A 19,896-nucleotide genomic window follows, 5' to 3' on the forward strand; every position below is an offset into this window, starting at 1 on the left:
ACCTAAAAAAAACCTTTTAGGGTCTGTAGTAGTCTTAATAAACTTCATTCTTTAAAGGAGCAATATGTAACATTGGCATCAAGAGTTTAAAATGGGTGCTGCAGTCCAAGTTAAAAATATTGGAGAGAGTTGTCTCCTCACCTGACAAAGCTCATGTGGGTTGCCAGGTTGAGGACATGCAACAGGAACAAGCAAACTGACAATGGCAGTTGACACTGTAAGCTGATCAGCTAATGTATTCATTTGCAATGTTTTTATTGTTTGCAAATGTAACTGGGTCCTACTCAACCTGCTCCAAAGGGGATTTGAACCAGTGTCTCTGGTGTGGGAGGCAGGCATGCTAACAATGAGGCTAAAGCCTCTAACGTTAGTCACTAATGTGCCTCTTGAGGCCAGGGGAGTGAGGTTTTACATACTGCTACCTACCAGCTGGCTACCATTACACTCACCCCCCTAAACCTCACTCCCATCCAGGTCACAGCACCACTGTAACCAGTCCTATTCGACCCACTCTGAATGAGATTCAAACCGGTATCTCCGGCATGGGAGGTGGGCGTGCTAACAAGGAGGCTAAAGGCTACAGCATCAGTCGCTAGTGCGCCTCTTGAGGACAGGGGAGTGAGATTTTGCATACTGCACAGCTACATACCAGCTGGCTACCTTTACACTCACCCCCCTAAACCTCACTACCATCCGGGTCACGGCACCACTGTAACCGGTCCTACTTGACCCGCTCAGAATGGGATTTGAATCAGTTTCTCTGCCATGGAAGGCGGGCACGCCAACAAGGAGGCTAAAGGCTACAGCCTCTAGCGTCAGTCGCTACCATTACACAAGTTATAAACCAGCTCATGTGGATTTTTAATAACTCTGTCAATATTAGCTAGATGTATTGCTGGCTTCCATGGCTGCAGCGTGCTGTGTTTGCCCGCTAACTGGCAACCTGGCATGTCGAAATACTATTGGGGAATGGGCAATGGGCGGGATTACACAAGCCAAAACTCAAAAAGAAATTCCAGCCTGGAATGGTCATTTCAATGGAGAATATACTGGCTTTAGCATTGTTTTTGGAGAAGCCAGTATTTCAACTTAGCATGTTTCCTAAATCTCTGATAACATATTATGATAATTTTATGCTTTAGTACAGTAAATATATTACATATTGCTCCTTTAAGAACAAAAGATGTCTCAAAAGTAGCCTGTTTGTGTACAAGTTTGTGCGTGCGTGTGTGTGAGTGAGGGAGAGAGAAAGACAGAAGTTTCTCCTCCCATTGGCGACTTCGCATGATGGCAATGTTGAGCAGTGTAGGGGTTGATCATGATCATGTGACAGCCAGCTTTGGGAGAGAGAACACCACTGACTGAACACAGAAATATCTAAAGGAGTTTCCATAGCACGAGAGATAGTGAACGTTGCCCGTTATTCAAGTGCTCCCAAAAGGCATCGACGGCTCGGTGAAAAGTGCTGGACAGAAGCTGCTCTGAACAGCCCGGATAAAAAAAACGTTCTCCGAGGACAGAAGAGAGAGAGAGAGAGAGAGACGCACAAATCTCAGCGGGTATGCGGGAGTTTTCGGAGTTATTTGACGGCAAACATAGTACAAACTAATAAGAACTCGCTCGCAGATTCTTTTCCTTTATTGCGTCATCAGTTTTGTATTTAAAAACTGTCAACCGACAATTGTCGGTTATACAAATTTTCAATATTGCGTTTGAAAAAGTAACGATTGCGGGGCAGGAGTTTGGATACTGGAATAAAACGGGTAACACAGATTACACCCCTCTGTCGCCCTTTTTTCCGTGGGGGTCTGTCGTTTATTTCCCTCAGCCCGACACATTTCCGAGGTTTTTAGGCAATAGTTCAAACATGGTTGGGGAAATGGAAACGAAGGAGAAGCCCAAACCGACTCCTGACTATCTGATGCAGCTCATGAACGACAAGAAGCTGATGAGCAGCCTCCCAAACTTCTGCGGTATCTTCAACCACCTCGAAAGACTGCTAGATGAAGGTGAGAGGAAGTTTGAGTTTTATTTGTTTGACTTTGAAGAGGACGCATGAATGTTTTTGTTGAATTCATCAAATAGTCACAAAATAGTCTGGATGCTCACAGTTTTTTTTTTTTTATTTATTTATTTTTTTAATTATGACAGCGTAGTCATATTTATCTTTTCGACTTTGAGTGCGTTATAAATAAAACTTGAATGCTTTTGTTTATCATGATAGAAGTCAGTTATTCCTTTCTATAATGTATCAGTCGGCGACCCTGCCCGGGTCACGCATGTGAGGGCGTTGTTGATGCCCAGAAACGTCTGCGGCCGGGTGTTGCTATCGCCAGGGGTCGCTGTCCAGTACATCTGAGAGGTGTGGAGCCCTCACATCACCCCTAAATCTAGATACTGCCTCATACTGCACATAAACACTGTATCTAATCATCTGCAAATGCAGGCGTGTAGAAAGTGAGGGCACGCTTTCACTTTGAAAGGCTTGGGTCTTTTGAAAAGTACAAAAAGTGGGGGGATGAATTTAGAAATGTTAAGATTTTGTACATAGTGACATTATTTTCATAACAGTTGCATTCATTTGACCCCCCAATAATTGTGGACATTGATTCCACACAATGAAAATACGTTTATTTGATATAAAATTAAAATGTACCTAAATTAATTGAGTTAAAGGAATGTTCCGGGTTCAATACAAGTTAAGCTAGATCGACAGCATTTGTGGCATAACGTTGATTACCACAAAAATTAATTTCAACTCATTCCTCCTCCTCCTTTAAAAAAAAAGCAAAAATCGAGGTCACAGTGAGGCACTAACAATGAAAGTGAGCGTGGCCAATATTTGGAGGGTTTAAACAGAGAAATGCGAAGCTTATAATTTTCTAAAAGCACTTGCATTAATTCTAATGTTAAAACTTGTGTATTATTTGAGCTGTACTTTTTTAAATTGTCATTTTTACAGTCATTTTTGAGTTTTAGGGTTTGTTGACATTACATCGTCATGGTAGCGAAGTTGTAAAATTTGCTATAACTTTACACAGAAAAGGTTTGCAAGTGATTTTATCACACTAAAGTCATGTTTACACACATATCCTTTATGTCTTGTGGTTATACTTTTGAAAAAGTGAGTATTTTAACGTAAAAAAAAATTTGGCCTCCATTCACTTCCATTGAAAGTGCCTCACTGTAACCTCGATTTTTGCTTTTTTTAATTTTTTTATTTTTTTTAAAGAAAAGGAAGGATGAGTTGAAATACATTTTTGTAGTAATCAATATTATGCCACAAATGCTTTAGATTAAGCTTAACTTGTATTGAACCCGGAACATTCCTTTAAAGGTGAAGTATGTAACTTTTTTTTTATGTCAAAATAAGTTCTACTATCCCAGTTTATTGTTTATTGACAACTATAAGTAAGCCATTCATAGGTTTACCTCCCCCAAAAGTATAAACAATGGTCCTCCCAGGCACTATCACAACATTGATGTTTATGTTTTGAGCGGCCTGCTCAGTTGGACCCATCCCTTTCTTGCTCAACCTATAGTTTGGGGCGTGGCTACTTGTTCAGCAGGGGGAATATGAACATCCATGGAAGACGTGTACACAGGAAAATAAATTTAGCTTCGCCAAAATTCGAAGACTTGCTAAAAGACACAGAGACAGAGAACGAAGTAAAACCAGAGTGAACATTGGCATCGCATTTACAAGGTGGAAGACACACACACCACCACCAATGATGAGATCGCTCTGGCAAACGGGAGTGCCAATAACAAGATTGCAGCACAAATCGTGAATACGCCGGCGCCTACCCACCGTCAACAACAGCGATCTCGCCTAGGGCGCCAAAGTGGTCAGAAATGGTGCTCTCGTTATGCTTCATAGTTACCAGAAGAACAATCCTACCTCATGTGCTGGATCCCCCACACACCCAGATGGCGTTCAATCCAGCGATATTATCGGACGACCTGATTCTGCTGTCACTCTTTCTGTCCGGTGTGTATATGTTGTTGTGGTTTCGTTCATTGCGATGTTAAATGTTTATCACCTTTTTTTAGTATGGTATATTTGTTCATAGGGAATCAGAGTGCAAAAGGGCATGATGAGTCAAAGGGTGTTGACGAAGGTTGTTTTGAAACATACTTCATTTTTGTAATTCCGTTTGGTGCCACTAGTAGTGCAGAAATTACATACTTTACCTTTAACCTAACTTAAATTTTATCTGTTCAGATAACTCAATTGAGCCTTGCAGCTTGTTGCTAGATAGCGTCAAATGCATTAGCAATCTGCAATAGCAATTCAAGGCAAGTGTTAGGAAGGCTCTGTCAAACTGTAAGCTAAATAGATCCAAAGTGCCACGAAGGTGCTGTATTCTTTTACTTATTAGAAAAACAGGCAGTTTTTAGTTTGCTTAAATTCATCACAGAACTGAATACCTGAATGTGTAGACTCAATGCATCTAATCAAATCCAAAAGGACTGAGATATCTTCGAGTGAACTTATAAAATCAGCACATTTTTTATCCAGCCAGAAAGCATCAATATAAGCCATAATATTCAGGCAGTTTTGGAGAGCTGCTAGCAGCAGTTGAGACCAGCCTACTTGTTAAGCCCCTTTCACACCGCCAGCAACTTTGTAGCTTGGTGTCGTTAGACTCTGCGATTTGTGTAGCTAGTGGGCGTTCCTACTGTTTGTCGCTGTAACGTTATTGGAGGACTGCTCGTCTGGCCATAGCTTTTGAAAATATAATCACGGATAATACCGGTAAAATTAAGATATCATTACAGTATTGACAAGGAATCCGTTATCTTGTCTCTAAAAATGTTCATTCTGCATTGTAGAGTGTTTTATAAAACATGCAGCAGAGTTCCGAGCATTTAATCATTAACAAGATGATCAATCTATCAATAAAAATCATTAAGACGATCAATCTATCATGAACGAATGAATTAAACTCCCTCGGAATGCAGACAGTTCTGACACGCTTTTCCACGCATCTTTGTTTTATTATATCCATGCATGTGGTTACAGACAAGTAAATGGGGCTTTCAATTAGTTAGCGGCAGGTCTATTTTTAACACATGTATACTACAATAGCAAGTCATCTGGCTTTACACTCCTGACCTACATGGTATTGGGAAATAGGTTTTGTAAAGAAAGTACAAGTTTGAGTTTGCTCAGTGTTGACATTTCTATGACAGCACGTCTGAATACTGTAGAACACGTGGTTTGCACAGAGAATGCAGGGGAAGCTGAGTGCCTGAAAACAGAAATACTTCTCCCTTTCTCTCTTACTCTAATCATAGCACTTGGCCCTGGCTTGTTTCATTCTCTGTTTATTGCTGATAATCCAGTGTAATATAATGGTTATCACTGCAATACTTTCACGGAAAGAAGGGTGATCTGGTAGATTTATATCCCCAGTATTTTGCCATTCCTGTTTTAGAGTGAATTCAGTCTGTTTAGTACCTTGGTACGCTGAATCTCTTTTCATCAGATCTCACTCGCTTGTGGCATGCTGAAGTATGTGTGTCAGAAATAACTTCACTAAGCATGGGTTTTTCAGTTCCTCTGTTTGGAGCTAATTTAGCCTTGCCTGTTCTCTTCAGTCGAGCAAACTGCAATGAGCAAAGGCTAAAATGTTGATCAGCAGAAAAGTAGGTGGAACTACAATATTTATCTTTCTTTGATCTCCTTTAATCTAGCTATCTTCTCACTATCACAGATGATTCAAAATTACCCACTGCATTTTGTATAACTTTATTGGCTCACAGTTTTTTTTTTAAATATTTTTTTTTAATATGAGGATCCCAGTTCTGTCAGGTTATTATTTAGAGGGTACTGCAATATGAGCTTGGTATTTTGAATGAGCATTTGTAGGCCATTTTTTTGTACCATGAATTATGTTGTTTGGGTCTGCAGTTTTCTAAAGTGTTTACATTCTATTTTACAACTCAAAAACATGCTTATAGTTGATATAGGTTTATCCATGCATTATTTTTTGTCTGGTTCCTCACAATGAATCTTCCTCATTAACGTAAATCTGTAGTTTGTTAAACATTTGTTGTTAAAAAATGTTTTTTCTATTTCAGCTTAATGTGAATACTATGTAATGTGGACTCGTTGTAAGCCAATTGTAGGTTGATTCCAACATAAATCAAACAACGTAAACACTGTGGCGCAATCAAAACATTGCTCTCTTTGTTGGAGCATCCCAACCAGAGCGACACAGCAACATTGGCTCAACCAATGGTGTAAGTTTGGGGTGGGTCTGTCTGTTTGTCCAACCAATGGAAGACTGGGGAGTGTTTGGGAAACCTGTTTGAAAACAGTCATTGTTTTTGCAATTCCATTTAGTTAAATTTCACAATACATGTCGAAATTGAAATGATTTCAGTTCCATTCATAACGCATGCTCTTAAGCATGTGTTGTATTTATAATGTTCCAGATTCTCTAGTGTTGTTCAGAACACAAGCCATTGCACATTATATTTGAAAATTGATATTTAAAAATCTGAGTTGTTAAACATTATTGGTCTAGCTATTGTGAAGCTTCAAAGTGTGTATTCAATGTGGAGAGTGTTTTCTACACTTCTCTATGTGTTCCCTCTAAGGAGCAGAGTTTCTGGTATGCAGCTAATTTAATTATTTGAGTAATTAAGCCATTGTGGAAAAAATATCTGGGAAAAGATCCAGAAGCAGTGTTAAATCTCTCTTTGAAAACACTGGCTTTTTCTTATCTGATTTAGATATAAAAAAGGAACTACAAACCCCCAAGGGGGGCCTACTTAAAGATTAAATTGACACAAAATCTGCCTTCCTGTTCTTTTCACTGTTACTATTCTGTAATCATTTTGCATTCAGCTAAACACTTCAGTTGCCATAAATAAGTACTTGGGAATAATGATATTGGGCCTGTGTTAACTAGGGCTGCAACTAACGATTATTTTGATAATCGACTAACTAACGATTATTAAAACGATTATTCGACTATTCGGCTGATTATTGCAACGATTAATCATTAGCTCTAAACCGACTATTCAGCTTGTGCCCCGACTTAAAAGGTTGTAGTAAACGTGCTTGCTAACAATAAAGAGGACAAAATCATCTTTTAAAAATACCTCTAAATGACATTCACTGAATTATAAAGATATTATATAAAGATATTTAGACTTGCTTTAAGAGAATGTATCTTAAATATAAGTGTATTTTGTATATAAGTGTATTTTTTCACTTGGTTATACTTCTGCGAGTGCAGTAAAGACAAAATACACTTATATTCAAGATCTATTCTCTAAAAGCAAGTCTAAACATCTTATATGCTGCTTCTCAAGTGAAGTATCTTTTTTGTAGTTTTAGATATTTATATTGGAAAACAAGCCAAAACAAAAACAAATAAAAAATGTATTTTTTTGCAGTGTATAATGGGGCGAAGACTACCTCTCTCACCTTTTTGTTCACTTCAATCCATCTTTAACTCACAAAAAAACAAACTCTCACAAAGCTGCGTTTTGCCAATTTTCTTCACGATAAGAAATGCACAGTGACATATATTATGATTCAATAAGTTGCCATCACGTTATAATCTAGCTGCATTAAGTGCGCGCACTCGAGGGATGAGCGTCACCACGACAGAGTGTACCTCAGCCGGCTGCAGTTTCAGTCTCTCCCCCTTAGATCGGGACACTTCGCGCAACTCATAGAAGAGGCGCTGACCGCACAGAGAAATGCCGGTTTCCTTATTATTTTAACTTTAATAAAGCTGTAACGCATTAAATAGAACTGCATTAAAGATGTAATGCCGGGGTGTTTCCTTTAAAGACGCTCGACACGCAAGTTTTGCTTAAGCTGAGTGTCAGCTCCGGCTCTGCCTATTCCACAACAAGAGTGCTTCTTTATTTACTTATTTTGTATTTTTGCATTATAATTCCCTCATACTTTGCGATCTACATCACCTGAAGCTATTTGGAAAGTTTAGAGTGCATCTGGACTGTGAGATGTTTTTTCTTCCTCTCCTCAGTCAGGCATGAGCTGCAGTGCTGCTCTTGTGTGCAATCATTAGAGTTTTATATGATCTTATTTTTTTTAATGTTAAGATCAAACGACTATTCAACAACGAAAATTTTTGTCTACAGTTTTTTGTTGTCGATAATGTTGACTAATCGTTTCAGCCCTAGTGTTAATAGCATTGCACAAACTTTTATTGCATGAAACATTTATTGTTATATTTAGCCTTGGTTTGTCGTCTTTCTCAAAGTGTAATCACTGTGACTCTGTGGCACTATAAAAACATTGCTGTCTTTGTTTGAGCAACCCGACCAGACCAACACAGTGACATTAGCTTAACTAATAGTGTGAGTTTGGGGAGGGACTATGCGTTTGGCTGACCAATGGAAGATGGTGGAAGGGTTCGGTTCGGAAAACCTTTTTTGGCTATTCCATTTGGTGACGCTAATGCTGCAGAAATTGCATGCTGTAGCTTTAAATAAAGAATCAGAATAGTTGGTATTTTGCCAAGTGCATGTCTCCATTGTGTCATGCATTTCCTAAAGGGGTGAAAGTTGCTCCAGGCAAAAATGTTGTGAAATGTTGAATTTTCACTGGTGTCTTGACCTCTGATTATCCTCACATTACGGTCTCCATGGTTAAGCTCTGGTCACCCCTTCCAAACATAGCTGTCACATGAGTAATCTAGATATGCCACTTTGACCCATATGCATCATATGACTATGACAATAAAACACACACAATGGAGTGAAGGAAAGGTCACGATTCTTCATATAATTTTTCATCAGTTCATGACTGTTTCTGTACGTGTCCACTGGCGTGTGGTGAGCGAAACGGGCATTTTCAATTCATTCCAATGAGAATCCACTTTACGAGCATGGCACTCGGCTCCCATTGGAAAGAACTGAAAACTCTCGCTTCACTTCACTCACCACGTGCCAGTGGACATGTATGGTTAGAAGTGCTGGGTGTTCCACTGAGGGAAGTCAAGTGTGTGTGTGTGTGTGTGTGTGTGTGTGTGTGTGTGTGTGTGTGTGTGTGTGTGTGTCAAATCGAGGGACGTCTTCGATTTAAAAAAAAAAATTTATAAACAAAGCAAATCATGTCTTTTTTTTTTTTTTTAAATGCAAAAAGCTTTCTATTAGACTTGGGGTTAGTCTGTAGTAGTTCAACATGATCACATAGGATGTCGACATTTTGCTAACGAATGTTCTTGTACCCTGACAAGCACCATCTCCCATCAGACATTTTTAGTATGTTTGGTAAAATATGCATTCCTGTTGTCTGTATTACATCAATAACAACTAAAAACAACTAGCTTTAGGCACCACTCTGTGGATATTTACATATGTTCAACAACACTTCCAGCTTTGACCACTGGGGGCAGGGATTAGAATTTCGGTAAGCACAGACCGATTTTAGCTGAAGAACTTCTGACCAAATATCGTCAAATTCACAGTGAGATCAGTCTAGCATAGTTACAGGGTTCCTATGGTCAAGGAAAACCTGAAAATATCAGTGAAATTAAAAATTTTGATTTCTAGGCCTGGAACATTATGGAGATAAGATTAATAAAATCTTAAAGTAATTGAAAATTCTAAAGCATATAAAACTTTTTTTTATGTTATGCTCTGCTCTAAAATATTTAGCTAAGAAATCACTCTTTGTGAGTGCAATATCTTTAAAATGATTTTTAAAACCACTTATCCAGTAATCATAAAAGGAAAGGAAAAATTAATTGGTCAAAAGGTGTGGGAATCCTTTAGTTATAATGATCTTAAATTTAAAACAGTCGAAGTGTATGATATGTTCCCATTTTTATAGTTTAGTATATGTGCACAGAAGTGTCTTTTAGTGTGATTGAGCACATTGTGATTAACAAATGTTAAGATATGTTTGTCTCACTCTCTGAGAAACGTATTGACCTTTTCGTCTTAGTGCATGTGACATACACGTTCTTTGATTTTGACTGCATTAAGCCATTACCTCCTTAGCCAGATCCTGTGACATTGACAGAGCGAGACACAGAAAGACCCAGGGGATCAGGGTATGTGTCGAGGGCATGCAAAACTAGATGGCCTCCCTCAAACTCAAGGAGAGTGCAGTCAGGACGAATGTCGCAAAATTAACATGCACTAAAATTAATCCTTCTGATATACTTCTCTGTAGGGAACAGGTATAACGGAAAGGCTGAACTTGCTGTGCAACCTCTACGCAAAACTAACGTGGATTGTTTTTCTTTTATTTAGGATCTCATAAACATTTGATAAAATTAGGTGCATGAAAAAGTCTGTGCTATGACATCAGCAGAATTTTTCATATAATATTAATGTTATGACTGGTTTTGATCCTGATCTGTCAAAGACCACATGAATCGCAAACTATTTTAGTTTCAGAATATGACATAATAGTAAAAAGGATCTTGAAAGAGAACAAAATGTATGTTTTTTGTGTTCCATCAGGAATATATTGGATCATGAAAAGTTTTCTCTATATGACAGATGGTTTAAAAGGGAGGGGTTGCTAAATAAGAGGTCTTGGTGGTGTCGCCTGAAATGTTTTGAAAAGGTTTTTCAGAGGTGGAGCAAGTTATTACATTTTGATAAAAGATTCAACTTTTTTTTTTTTTTACTTTAAAATAACTTTCCATTTTGATTTCATATTAACTTTAAAGGAATGTTGCATGTTTAACACAAGTTAAGATCAATCCACTGCATTTGTGGCATAATGCTGATTACCACAAAAATAGTTTTCAGCTTGCCCCTCGTTTGATTTTAATGTGGCAAAATCTCTTACTAACCTTATCTGTGTAAAGTTGTAATATTGGATATAACTTGCATTATGAAGATGTAATTCTTGGAAACCCTGATTTTATTACAATAAAATTATGTTAACACATAATGTTTACGTCATGTGGCTTTACTTTTGAAACCATGTGTATTTTACAATTTTTGGACTGGCCCTATAACATTGGACGATTCAATTTTATTTTATTGGTCATAAACATTATGCCAAGAATGCTGTTGATTGAGCTTAACTTGTATTGAACCTGGAACATTCCTTTAAAAGATGTGTGTTCTTAGTATGACTCAGTCTTAACTGAATTTGCTCAATCGATTTCTTTTGGCTTTAAATACGCCTGGGCCTTGCTGAGATTTCCCTAAATAAAGGACATTTGAGTTTAGTTTTCATCTCAAATAGAAATAACAGAAACAAAGATGGAAACAAACATGTTTATTTCAGCAGTCAGATCTCGCTCCAAGGAGAAATGGCCTTTCTGAATGAAACAGCATTACTTGTCCGTGGGTGCACATCAAAATATGTGTGCCTAGAAACATAGGGTGGCAGTTCTAATGTCATTTTCAGGACAAATCTTTGCCTCTGTGTCAAACCGCACGTGTGTGTGTGTGTGTGTGTGTGTGTGTGTGTGTGTGTGAAGATGCTTCGCAGTTGTTTCTCTTTGATGAGATAACAGTGTTGATTTATCAAGTTTGTCAGTGCAGTCGTCCTGATCTCATCAATCTCTCCTGCTCTTGCCAGACTGCTTTGCTTGCATCTGTAAATACACAATACTTATCTCACCCTTAAATGCCAGTTTGCCTTCCTGTTGTCTTGACGCATAACACAATCTCTCTCTCAGCCTAAATGCAATCAGTGTCATCCAGTCACAACAGCATGTTACCGCTGACCATTGCAATCACATCAAGATGATGTCATAGAGCTTACAATCAGAGTGACGCAGTGATCAGCACAAAGTACACATTTTAAATTTTCTTCAAATTCTTAAGAATCAGGAAGAATCAGGATGGCGTTATTGCAAGGAATAGATGTCAACATGTCAAGACTAAGCATTGAAAGTGCAAAAGTTTCATTTAAAGGAATAGTTCGCCCAAAAATTGAAATTCTGTCATTTACTCACCCTCATTTCATTCCCTCATGACTTACTTTTTTCTGTTTTACACAAAACTGGATTTATTAAGAAAGTCCTGGATGCTCTTTTTCCATATAATTAAAGTGAAAGGAGACTGGGGCTGTCTGGCTCTAAAATGTCAGTGTATGTTTGGACTCTCAAAAATTAAGATTTTGACATTTATTGTTTTTATGTGAATAAATAATGGCACATTTCTAGTTTCATGTGACTCACATTTGATTTTAAACTATTGAAAATAGTTTATGGATGGAGCCACATATCTATGGAATTTAACCATACCTGTAGTTTTGCTCTAAAATCATTGGTGAAAATGTAGATTTTTAACCCCCTCTGGATTATTTTGGCTTTCATCATCATTTATGTTTATAGTACTTCAGAAAAAGTATTAACACAATTTCAGCTAGGAAAGTTTCAAGAATTTCACTGATTTGACATTGAATAACCCAGCTTTGTGTGAGAAATGAACAGAAATGTAATTATTCACTGAAATAGCATTTGCTTGCAAAAAACACAAGAACCAATTGCTTTCCTGTTGACCTCGATTCTAAACGCCAATTTGTACTTCTGCGTCCAACCTACACCGCAGGCTGCGCGTAGCTACGACAGTTATGGCATAGCCTACGCCGTAGGCTGACATGCGCCTCTTCAAAAAATGTAACTGCATTGCATTGACGTGTGTTTCATGAAGTTGCAAGAGAAGCATGACAAGATATCTGTTTACAGTTTATAACTCTAAAATCTTTTTCTCAGGGCTTTTACTTGATATTAAGTTGATATGTGAGTGAAATAATATGTGATGTATTCTACTTGTGAACATTCTGATCTGCACAATGATTTGACCATATGTTTTACAGTATTGTGTACAGTAAATAATCATTTCATAAGTTATAAAAATGGAAATTTTGTCAGCAAATTAAAAAGCACCTGGTAAGAGTTGGTTCTGTTGCCTATATGCATTGTAAAGCCTTTAAAAAGACACCCATTTAGTGTTCGCCAAGCGAGGTATTGTATAATCAGCACGGAACATCAAAAGTATGCCAAAATATGTAGTTATTATTATTTAAGCAACTCGAGCAAGCATACAGTGTTTTTCTCATTTAGTTACTCCCTGCAATGCAGGCATATAAATAATAATAAATAATATGTAGCCTACCTAAATTTCAACATGTTCACATACTTGATCTCGTTTTTACAATAATTTAATAAATAATTATTATAGATAATTAAGCGAATGACATTGCTTTTGTTTATTGTAAATGTATAATTGTTTTGTAGATAGAAAGTTGGAAGGTTTTAAATAACATGAGAATGAGTAAATGATGACGGGGTTTTCCTATTTGTGTGAACTAACCCTTTTAATGAAAGTTGACAAATAATTATAGTAAGTTTCATGTATGGTGCATCTAAGTCATAAGTTGACTTACAGGAGTTGAAATGGCATAGTCTTCACCACAGGAATTTGCCCTGAAGCTGAAAAATAGCATTCAGTTTAAAGATATATTGTAGAGTAAATGTGAATATTTTTGTTGCATGTACACTTGTTTTGATACTGTCACTAACTGTCTGACAATTGCAGTAACTGTAGAGTCTGCTCTCTCCATGTGAACACGAAGGACGAGTCGAACAGTTTTCTGGCAGTAAACAGTTATCCAGATGGTTCCCTGTTTGAGGTCTGCTCTTTTATTCCTCTAGCAACCTTTTCTGTCTTATTTTTTAGCTTTTTTTTTTTTTTGTACCATGTTTTTTCTGTTCTTCCCAGCGTCTCTCATCTCTCCTATGCTGCCACAGATGGCCGACTATACTGTCTGTGTATGTGAGACTAAAATACTCTGTTTCTGATCCAAACTCACCAGTGCTTGTCCTGCACTTTAAGGTGGACTGGTATATCAACAATTAAAAAGACTCATAAATCAGTACCAAGTTCCAATTAGTCATTGAAGAAATTTCATTTAAATAGATTTTTTGACATCATAAATTAAGAATGAGCACAAGAACTTGAGTACTCAGGAAGTGACAGAAATAATCGATCATTAAGATGCAATAGTTGCTTGACTTTACTTTTTTCAGTTTCAAAACATTTTACTTTGATGGAAATCCAGTAAAAACTATATGTAAATTGTTCCTTTAAAGGGGCCTCTCTTTCATTTTGACCAACTATAGGGCTGTTTGTAATCCTAAAACCCAGAAGAGAATAAGCCATGAGTTCCTGGAATTATTATTTTTATTTTTATTTTAAATAATGGTGAGTAAAATAATTTAGAACATAATTACACAGTCTCTTTCTCTTGGTATCTCCACTTTTCTGTTGTTTATATGAATCTCGGTGTGTGTGAGACTACATCTCTTCCAACCTTATGTAACGGCACACACTGTAATGTAGTGTTTGGTTGAGTAACCACTTTGTTTCTATCCAGTGTCCAGGGTGGTCTGAAGACTGCCAGCTCTTGCGGGCAACAACACTTTTGTTCACCAAACGACCAAGGAATGTGTCTAACATCTCTCCTTTTAATCATGCTTGTCTTTCTGCCAGCACAGAGCTTTGATTTCCAGTTCTTTCTGTAAACTTGCATGAAAAAAGACTAAACATTTAATTCAAATTTGGAATAATGATTTAGGTGCAAACTTCCCTTGGGTGACTTCATCCTCATCCATGAAATATACTAAAGGTGTCAGCAAGAATAATTCTAGCCAGACGCATGACAGTGTATCATTAGTAAATAACAGTAACTGAATAGGTTATCTTTGTATGTTTAAAGTGTAGGAGGTTTGCTGGTATTATGGAGGTGATATTTATGACTCAGTGATGTAGTCGTTGCAAGTTGCCATACCAAACCGAGTGTATCATACTGTAGTATCGGACGGCTAGACTCAGATGACAGTAAACAACACAAACTGTAATCAAAGACGTCTTGGTTTCTCTCTCTCTTATACACACACTTGTAAATGATGGTCTGCAGTAGGAAGCTCGGTCACTGTCTGTGTATGTGTGGTTTTGCAGTGTTGACCAGTCGCATGTAATGTTTGTTTTTAGTGCCCTTGAAGGTTGTGCTAAATACCAGCCTAACTGGGGGTGGAAATTATATGTCACCTTATACTGTATGTCACTTCAGTTCTACTGTGTGGAGTTACAGTACATTTATGGTAAAAACAAACAGCAGTATTTTAACTGATGTCTCTTTTATTAAGCCTTGTTATTTAGCTATCTGATATCTCAACATTTATGTATTTTCTCTGAAAAGTGTTAAAAGTTTCTCAGTTAAAAGTGTTTTTTTTTTTCTCTCTCTTTCAAATCAGACGAACCAAACAGCTATTGTATTAAACAGCTATTTCAACCCAAGGCCTTTTCTAGCTAAAAGCAAGGTCATTTTTATTTTATTTATTTTTTAAAATACTAAAAGCTGCAACTCGCATCAGGGTGTGGGGGATCAGTTATCAACTGAAGTGATAGGTCATACTTAGTTTTAAGTGTCAAGACTGTTGAAATTTTAAGCTGTGGAGTAAGACAAAATCTAATATAAACTGACTGGCTGTTTAATCTGTTTTTAGGGGCAGTGGTGGCTCAGCGGTTAAGGCTCTGGGTTACTGATCAGAAAGTCAGGGGTTCAAGCCCCAGTACTGCCAAGATGCCACTGCTTCAGGGGTGCTGTATCATGGCTGACCCTGCACTCTGACCCCAGCTTAGCTGGGATATGTGAAAAAAAGAATTTCACTGTATATGTGCAAATGTATAATGTGTGATAAATAAATACAATTAAAAAAAAAAAATAATCACACATTGACCAATTATACAACTAAAAAGGTCCAAATGTGTCATTTATTCACTTTTTAACTGCTAAAAGCTTTTAAATGCCTTTATATTTTTAGATTTGCTTTTCATTGTTGGCATCATATAAGTGAGTTAACTTGAGGCTGTTTTTCATCTTTATTCTAAATGCATATGTGTGCATACTGATGAAAGCAGTTCTAATAGACAATGTAGATCACAGAAAGCTTTGTTTTGGAATTCTGTAGCAAGATTCGAGCAAATGATCAGATGGGCCTATGCCAAGAGCATGTGTTGTCCGTAATTGAGTGTAAGTGTGCTTACTTGCATTCAGTTACTTGATGCCTAAAGAGACATGCTCATTAGGGCTGTCAACATGGCCTAGATATAAATTCGAATTTTTCACTGAAATATTACCAACATTTTAATTGTATTTGAATTTTAAAGACATTATTTCAGGTAAGGGGAAAAATCTACAAGACCTCTGATTTTAAAATCGACATTGTCTCCTATGTCCACAAGAGGCTGCAACAAATCAACATAGACCAATCCGCTCTGTGTTGTAGCGATTGTTTATAGCAAAGAACATTTAAATGAGAAAAGAAACGCTTCAATTGATGGTTCCATTTTAACTTGGTGTTGCACAGTAGCCTATACCAGTGCCATAGTTCTACCACGAATTCAAGCTTCATAATACTGGCATCTACAGTGTTTTTCATTAAATACAGTTGTATGTATGTGCCTTAATGCTTATGTTGCGAGATGCTGATAAGAGTGCAAGGCATAGCGAAGACACGACCACCAGAGACCTCCAACTCTAGGGGCTGTTGACTCTGAACGCGTCCATCTTTTTCTATGTAAGCATGTGCTAGATGGACTTCTCTGACCGTTGCGTTGGGTCACACTTTTTTTTCAGTGTCTCGTGCAGTGACGATGCATTTTTTAGACGCTGTGTCAATTTAAAAGGAAATTCAAGCTTTAAAACACGTCTCGAGTCATCTGCGAATGCTCATTTTAGCTTTTGAATGTGCATTTTTATCTTAAATTCGACAAATATTCTAAGTTTAATTTGACAGCCTTAATGCTCATGAAATCAGCCCCGCTCATTCTTTGGGACTGGGTGTGGGTGGTGGCATCAGTGGGGGTGGAGTTCAGAGGAAAGACAGCCCGCTGAGTACCACTGAGTTATTGCTTGTCAGATCTAGTTGAGGTTCGTTACTTTGCTCTGAGGATCCTATGGGAGCCGAACGGGCTACAGCTGGCTCCGCTCAGGGTTATATTAGGGTCACATTAATCTGCAGGCCTGGGGCGGGCTTTGATGTTGTCATTTTGAACCATATTGTACATCAGTGTAAATCTATTAAAATATACTTCTGCATCTTCCCAATATCCTCCAAAGAGCCTTTGTTAAATAATAATCATCGCTTCAGTCTTTTAAGCTGGTCTCTTTGGAATTCCATGGTTTGGACCAGAGAGCATTCAAAGGGCCTGGTGTCTGAACCACTCTTTGTGAATGCACATCATGGTGCGTCTCTCCATGGCTGGCTGGGCTCTCATGCCCTTAAGGAGTTGTATTTGAATTAAATTGTTAAAAATAACTCACAAAACTCCTGATGAGTTCATGCAACTAAGTAGTTTCTTTTTTTGAAGATAGATGCAAAGTTTATTGCTTCATAGATCAGCCATGTGTTACACTCCAATTAAACTGTCTAGAGAATATTAACACTGCTATTTGTGAGGAATATACATATTTATAGCTTTTAAGGACATATTTTCAAAATTGACTAGCCTGTGGGTTGCCTGAATGACTCATCATTCACTCCCGCTCATGTTGTTCCAAACACTTGTGATTTTCTGTCTTCAGTGGAACACAAAAGGAGATGTTGGGCAGAATGTTAGCCTCAGTCACCATTCACTTTCATTGCATCTTTTTTCCATACAATGAAAATGAACGGTGACTGAGGCTAACATTCTGCCTACAATCTACTGTAGTGTTCCACAGAAGAAAGTAAGTCCTATAAGTTTTAAAAGTTGTATGATTTGTTTTAACTGGAAAGGCTTTCTTAAAAAACACAATGCTTATGGTGGAACATTGAAAACAACAGCAAAGTTTTTCATAATGGGCAAAAAACATCCAAAAACATGTCTTTTAAGTGTTACAGATTTAAAGAACTTTTCCAAGAGGGTTTTACCATGCAAACATATGAACGTATACTGTACTGTGTGTGTGTGTGTGTGTGTGTGTGTGTGTGTGTGTGTGTGTGTGTGTGTGTGTGTATACAGTATATATGCAAATATAAAAAAGACAAACTAGTCTGCCTTATCGACTAGTCGACCATTGTGACTCATCACTAATGCAAACTTTATTGCTTCCTAGATTAGCCATGTGTTACTCTCAGATTAAACTGTGTAGAGAATGTAAAACCGTTATTTGTGAGCACTTTGCACATTTATTGCTTTGCAGAAAGTATTCATGTGGTGACTTAGCTGGCATGATCTTTCTGGAGGTTTGCCTCTGTGAGATGTTTTACCTTAAGCATTTTTTGCTGTAACCTTTTCTAGTTTTAAATCATTCTCTCTCACGCTCTCCGGGGCTTAATTCTCCGCATGCTTTTGTATAATTGAGTTTGTAATGTGTCTGTTTGGCAGAGATTGGACGGGTACGGAAGGACATGTACAATGACACAATGAACGGCAGCACAGACAAAAGAACATCGGAGCTCCCGGATGCTGTGGGGCCCATTGCACAACTCCAAGAGAAACTCTATGTGCCTGTCAAAGAGTACCCAGATGTGAGTGTTACTTTACTCTTCCAAAGTAGAAATTTCTCTAGAGTATATTTTTTGGTTGGTCAGTTACTGAAACTTTTGTATAGATGTAAAATTTATACATTTTATATCTAAATATATCAAATGTAGCGGGTATGTTTTCTTCAGAATCAAACACCTTGACGCCAATGGTTTGTTTTAAAGGTGCCATGTATAGGCCTAATTTCTACAACTTAAGCCGTGCTATTGGTTGTCCTGCCCCAGTCTCCCACCATTGGTTAAGTTAATGTTGCCATGTTGGGTTGTTGAAATAAAATGGAGCAATACAATTTAAAGCTCAATAGTGTTTTTGCACACGTTTTGGTGAATTCAATGAATGGCTTAATTAAAAAGTGTCCATGCAAATTAAAATGAGTTGGGAGAAAGTATTTTAGCAAAAAATTACATGCATCACCTTTAAATTTGCATATGATCATTTCAAAGAAAAGCAGAAGATTTATCGATAAGAAAACGTCAGGTGCATATTGCTCCGGTCATACAACATCAAGAGGAACATCATGCTCAGTTATAGCTGCTTTACAGCAGATTTGTATCTGGATAAAATTAATGCCACATTCATGGTATTACTGGAATATTAATGCAAAGAAACAGGCTTTTCCTTTATAGTAATGTGTTTTATGTGGACTTAAAATGCACTTACAATCTGATCAGTGCATGATGTAGAGATATTTATTAGTGCTAAAGGTCATGTCTCTAATAATAAAAAAAAGTAAAATACTTTCTCCTATCCCAGTTGTATATGCAGAGACAACTATAAATAAGCAACAAGTACAAGTAACCATTTGTATATCCCCCAGAAAGTGTAAACACTGTGGCTCTGTGGTGCTAAAATGTTTCTATTTTTGTTTGAGTGTCCTGAACCAGCCTGATCTCATTAATATAGGTAGCTATTTGTACGTTAATATTTGTAACCTTTAAACATACATGTTTGTACGTTATGTTTGAATAGACAATAAAATGTACGAAATGGACTTTTGAAAGCATCTAAAACGTATTTTTTTTATTTTATTTACAGCTTTAGAAACGTAAAATATTGACAAATCCATTACAAATATATTTGAATACACAAACCTCTAAACATAACCACTTTTCAACTATATAAAAACATTTAACAAGTAGATTAATGTACAGTAGCAATCATTTTTGTTACAATATAGTAATTTATATATATTTTACAGCGGCTAATCCCACACCTACTCCTAAACCTAATCATAACCATTTATTAAGCAAATAAATTTATCTTAAACACAGATAAAGTTCATCACGATGATTTATTCAGTAAAATAAATCATCGTGTAAAAAAAATAAAATAAATCATAAAGTAAAAAAAAGTAGTCCAAAGGGTGATGCGCTGCATCCAGTGTACTCCCTG

General features: G+C 37.2%; 1 protein-coding gene across 6 annotated transcripts in view; it reads left to right on the forward strand.

The window, feature by feature from the left end:
* Positions 1-1,225: 1,225 nt before the first annotated feature.
* The window catches only part of qki2 (QKI, KH domain containing, RNA binding 2), a 54,265-nt gene continuing 35,594 nt past the window's right edge, over positions 1,226-19,896 (forward strand). For 2 of the 6 annotated variants that reach the window (XR_007894284.1, XM_051667208.1), the window contains exons 1-2: positions 1,228-2,009; positions 18,346-18,488. Coding sequence is in view for 4 of the 6 variants with exons in the window: in XM_051667208.1 (XP_051523168.1) it covers positions 1,868-2,009; positions 18,346-18,488 (285 nt within the window). In the remaining 2 variants the exon portion in view is untranslated. Of the gene's footprint in view, positions 2,010-18,345; positions 18,489-19,896 lie in introns of all 6 variants that reach the window. The other 4 variants (XR_007894283.1, XM_051667206.1, XM_051667205.1 and 1 more) reach the window with 3 other exon arrangements.

Source organism: Myxocyprinus asiaticus, chromosome 32, assembly GCF_019703515.2.
Source record: "Myxocyprinus asiaticus isolate MX2 ecotype Aquarium Trade chromosome 32, UBuf_Myxa_2, whole genome shotgun sequence".
Lineage (NCBI taxonomy): Eukaryota > Metazoa > Chordata > Actinopteri > Cypriniformes > Catostomidae > Myxocyprinus > Myxocyprinus asiaticus.